Raw genomic sequence first — 3,541 nt, 5'->3', positions numbered from 1 at the left:
GCAAATATGGAAACGAAGATGTTTTGTCTATCCTTGAGTGTTGAATGTTATAAATATAATTGTGTGTGTGTGTGTGTTTCCATCAGGTTGTTTTGTCTGAGAACACAGACGGGTTGGTCGTGGTCACATGACATTAATAGTGTCTGTTAGCGACAGGTTTGACTGCTTCTCACGAGATCTGGGTTTGAGTTCGTTCAAACTCTGTGTGCAGGGTTATTATCGTTAAAACCATAAAAAACATTTTTTTGCTTGAAAATAAATAAAGTACTAAACAACTAATAAATAATAAAACTTAATAAAAACTATGTAAACATAAAAAATAATAAAAATTACATAAATACACAAGAAAAGTACTAACATTTTAATTAAAATATAAAAATAAAATCTAATTCAAAATATTAACATCTGTAACAATGAAAAATACTCCTAAAGCATTTATTAATCTTAGTTCATGTTAATCTCAACATTTACTTATACATTATTAAAATCAAATGTTATATTTCTTAACACTAGTTAGTGCACTGTGAACTAACATGAACATTTTTATTAACCACATTAACAAAAGTTAATAACTGCTGTAAAAATTAAAGTATTACCAGATTATTGGAATATGTTTTACAAGAAAATAAAAATATTTCAGTTTTTCTACTTCAAAATTTCATTTAATCCAACTTGCCTTTTCTCTTAATAAAAAGTTCAAAAGAACAGCATTTATTCAAAATAGAAGTCTTTACTGTCACTTTTTATCAATTTAACACGTCTTTGCTGAATGAAAGTATTAATTTCTTTCAAAAATAGAAAGAATAAAAATCTACTGTCCCTAAATTTATGAACGGTAGTGTATATTGTTAGAAAAGATTTCTATTTTAAGTAAATGCTCTTCTTTTGTAACTTTTTTATTCATCAAAGAATCTTGAAAAATGTTACAAAACAATATTAAGCCGCAAAAACTGTTTCCAGCATTGATAATAAATCAAGCACGTGACACTGAAGACGGGAGTAATGATGCTGAAAATACAGCTGCGCATCACAGAAATACATTACAGTTTAACAGATATTAAAATAGAACACTGTTATTTTAAATTGCAATAATATTTCACAATTGTAATGTTTTTTCTGTATTTTTGATCAAATAAATGCAGGCTCGATGAGCAGAAGAGACGTCTTCAGAAGAGAATTCTTACTGATCCCAAACTTTTGAACGGTAGTGTATATATATATATATATATTATTATTTGTTTTTTTTTTTTTATTTTTTTTTATTTTTTTTTTTACAGTGCATGAAAACCGTTTTGGTTTCAGTGTTTCTGGAGGTTCAGTCTCAGGTTTAGTCTCTGATAAACGCTCGACTGTGAAACTGAAGCTGAACGAGTGGATCATTCCGGCGTGATGAAGCACAGGCTGGAGTTTATCCAGAGTCTGGAATGTTATTTTGCCCGAACACAAACACGGCTGGAGCGACTCGAAGTGCACAAACGCCTGCTGAATCCAGTGCCCGGGACAAATCTGTGAGAACTTTTGCATGTGTTTTCATCCAGTGGTCACCTTGTCACTGGTGTTTTAAATTTCGTTTGTATATCATGATTGATGCCCAACCTTCCCTTTATTATTTCCATTGGTTTGTGTCGATGCAGAATGACGTTCTCAAGCCGTCAGGCAGCATCTGAATCCTCCTAAATGACCATTCAGTTTGTATTTTTCAGAATGAGTTCAACCGTCAGTCTCTGCCTCTCTCATTAAAGCATAGTTTGCATTGTTTACCGCATTTTCCGCCCTCGGCGTGTTTGATTGGCGTTACACAAACACACACACACACACACACACATATTCAGACTGATTCTTCAAGGGCCACCTGCGCCGCTAGACCAAACACACACGTCTGAACCTTCACCAATGCTGTGCTAACGCAACCCATCCGGCCTAGTTAATCCAGAGCTGGTGAAGTCCTGTGACTAGTCTCTCTGAGGATCACCCGTCTGAATGAGGGTCACTGAATATGTACAACAACACAGACAAAGTTTGTTTCTTCATCAGGTTTGTAGAAATGCAGCATTGCATCAGTGTCTCAGCAATGGGTGCTCTGCAGTGAATGGGTGCCGTCAGATCCATTGCTGAGACACTGATGCAATGCTACATTTCTACAAACCTGATGAAGAAACAAACTCATCCTGATCTGGGACTGCCTGAGCGTGAGCACATTTTCAGTTTTGGGTGAACTGTTCCACTAATGTACAGGAGAAAAGATGAACTATATTCACTATAATATCACATGACCTTGTTTTTATAAAACTCTCACTAACAATCAGCTTCAGGACTTCCGCCATATATTTTATGATGTCTGTCTGCTGTTTCCCACAGTCGGTTCTCAGTGAGCGAGAGGCTCTGTCTCTGTCTTTGTCTCTCTCTCTCTGTGTTTCTCTGCTTTGTCATTCCCATGGAAATTTGCAAGCATCTGGAAAATAAAATCAAGTCAAAGAATGCTCAATGATGGAAAAAAATAATATATATATATATATATATATATATATATATATATATAGTCGGCCCTGAATGTTTGGTCAGGTTTGGTCAGATTTAAACTCATTTCTAAGGTCAAATTTGCTCCCAAACTGCAGCTAAACACACACACACACACACATGCGCGCCCCTCCTCTCTCTGTCTGTCTGGCTCGACTGCGATCAGGAACAACCCTTGAGAAAGAGACGGGGGAGAGGCGGAGCTTTGACCTCTCATGACCCCTCATGACCCTTCCGGCACCCTGCGTCTGATCTCTGAATGTGAGTGTGAGAGAGTGTGTGTGTGTGAGTGTGTGTATGTGTGTGTGGACAGTCAGTCATTATGAATGTGTGTTTGTGTCTGGCTCTGCGCTCGTGGCTCACTTCACGTCCTCGCACCATCAGCTGTCTCGCACTCTTTTTGTTTTCATATGCAAAACCGGCTCGCACAGACAATTCAGTCTAGACCGGTGGTGCTCAGGCCCATCTGCCGCGGGGTGTGTGGGGATGCAGGAGCTTCAGTGTGAGTTTAACTCTGGTGGATGTGGCATCATGCAGCTCCGTGAGGCGGACGCTTCGCAGCCGTGTGTTCAGATGCGCTGCAGCGGTGAGTCTGACGCTCTTTATAGTGTTTTAGAGAAGCTGGAGGCTCAGGCTGCTGGGTTTGTCTGCTTAATATTATGTTATTTCATTATTTTGGGTCAGTCCTTGTACTTGCAAATGTAATGGTACACTTGAGGACAGTTTTCTGTGTCTGAACTTCTTTTAACATTAACTGTGATACTGACTAAACTATGAAAATATCTGCGTATCTACTATTCAACAGTTTGTGAGCTTTAAAGAAATTCATACTTTTATTCATCAAGGATGCATTAAATTGCTCAAAAGTGACAGTAAAGATAGTTATAATGTTACAAATATTTCTATTTCAAATAAATGCTGTTTTTTTTAACTTTCTGTTCATCTGTGAATCCTGAAAAATAAAATGCATCACAGTTTCCATAAAAATATTAATGTTTTCAACATTGATAATAATCAGAAATGT

General features: G+C 37.1%; 1 protein-coding gene across 2 annotated transcripts in view; it reads left to right on the top strand.

The window, feature by feature from the left end:
• The first annotated feature begins 2,551 nt into the window (after positions 1-2,551).
• pmepa1 (prostate transmembrane protein, androgen induced 1) overlaps positions 2,552-3,541 on the top strand; it is a 6,581-nt gene continuing 5,591 nt past the window's right edge. For both annotated transcript variants that reach the window (XM_016453686.1, XM_016453685.1), the window contains exon 1: positions 2,552-3,103. In XM_016453686.1, coding sequence (XP_016309172.1) covers positions 2,815-3,103 — 289 coding nt within the window. In that variant the 5' untranslated portion in view covers positions 2,552-2,814. The remainder of the gene's footprint in view (positions 3,104-3,541) is intronic.

The sequence above is a fragment of the Sinocyclocheilus anshuiensis genome, unplaced genomic scaffold (assembly GCF_001515605.1).
Source record: "Sinocyclocheilus anshuiensis isolate Anshui unplaced genomic scaffold, SAMN03320099.WGS_v1.1 scaffold2051, whole genome shotgun sequence".
Classification (NCBI taxonomy): domain Eukaryota; kingdom Metazoa; phylum Chordata; class Actinopteri; order Cypriniformes; family Cyprinidae; genus Sinocyclocheilus; species Sinocyclocheilus anshuiensis.
Note: the sequence above shows the minus strand (reverse complement) of the source record. Positions and strands in the feature narration are given on the sequence as shown.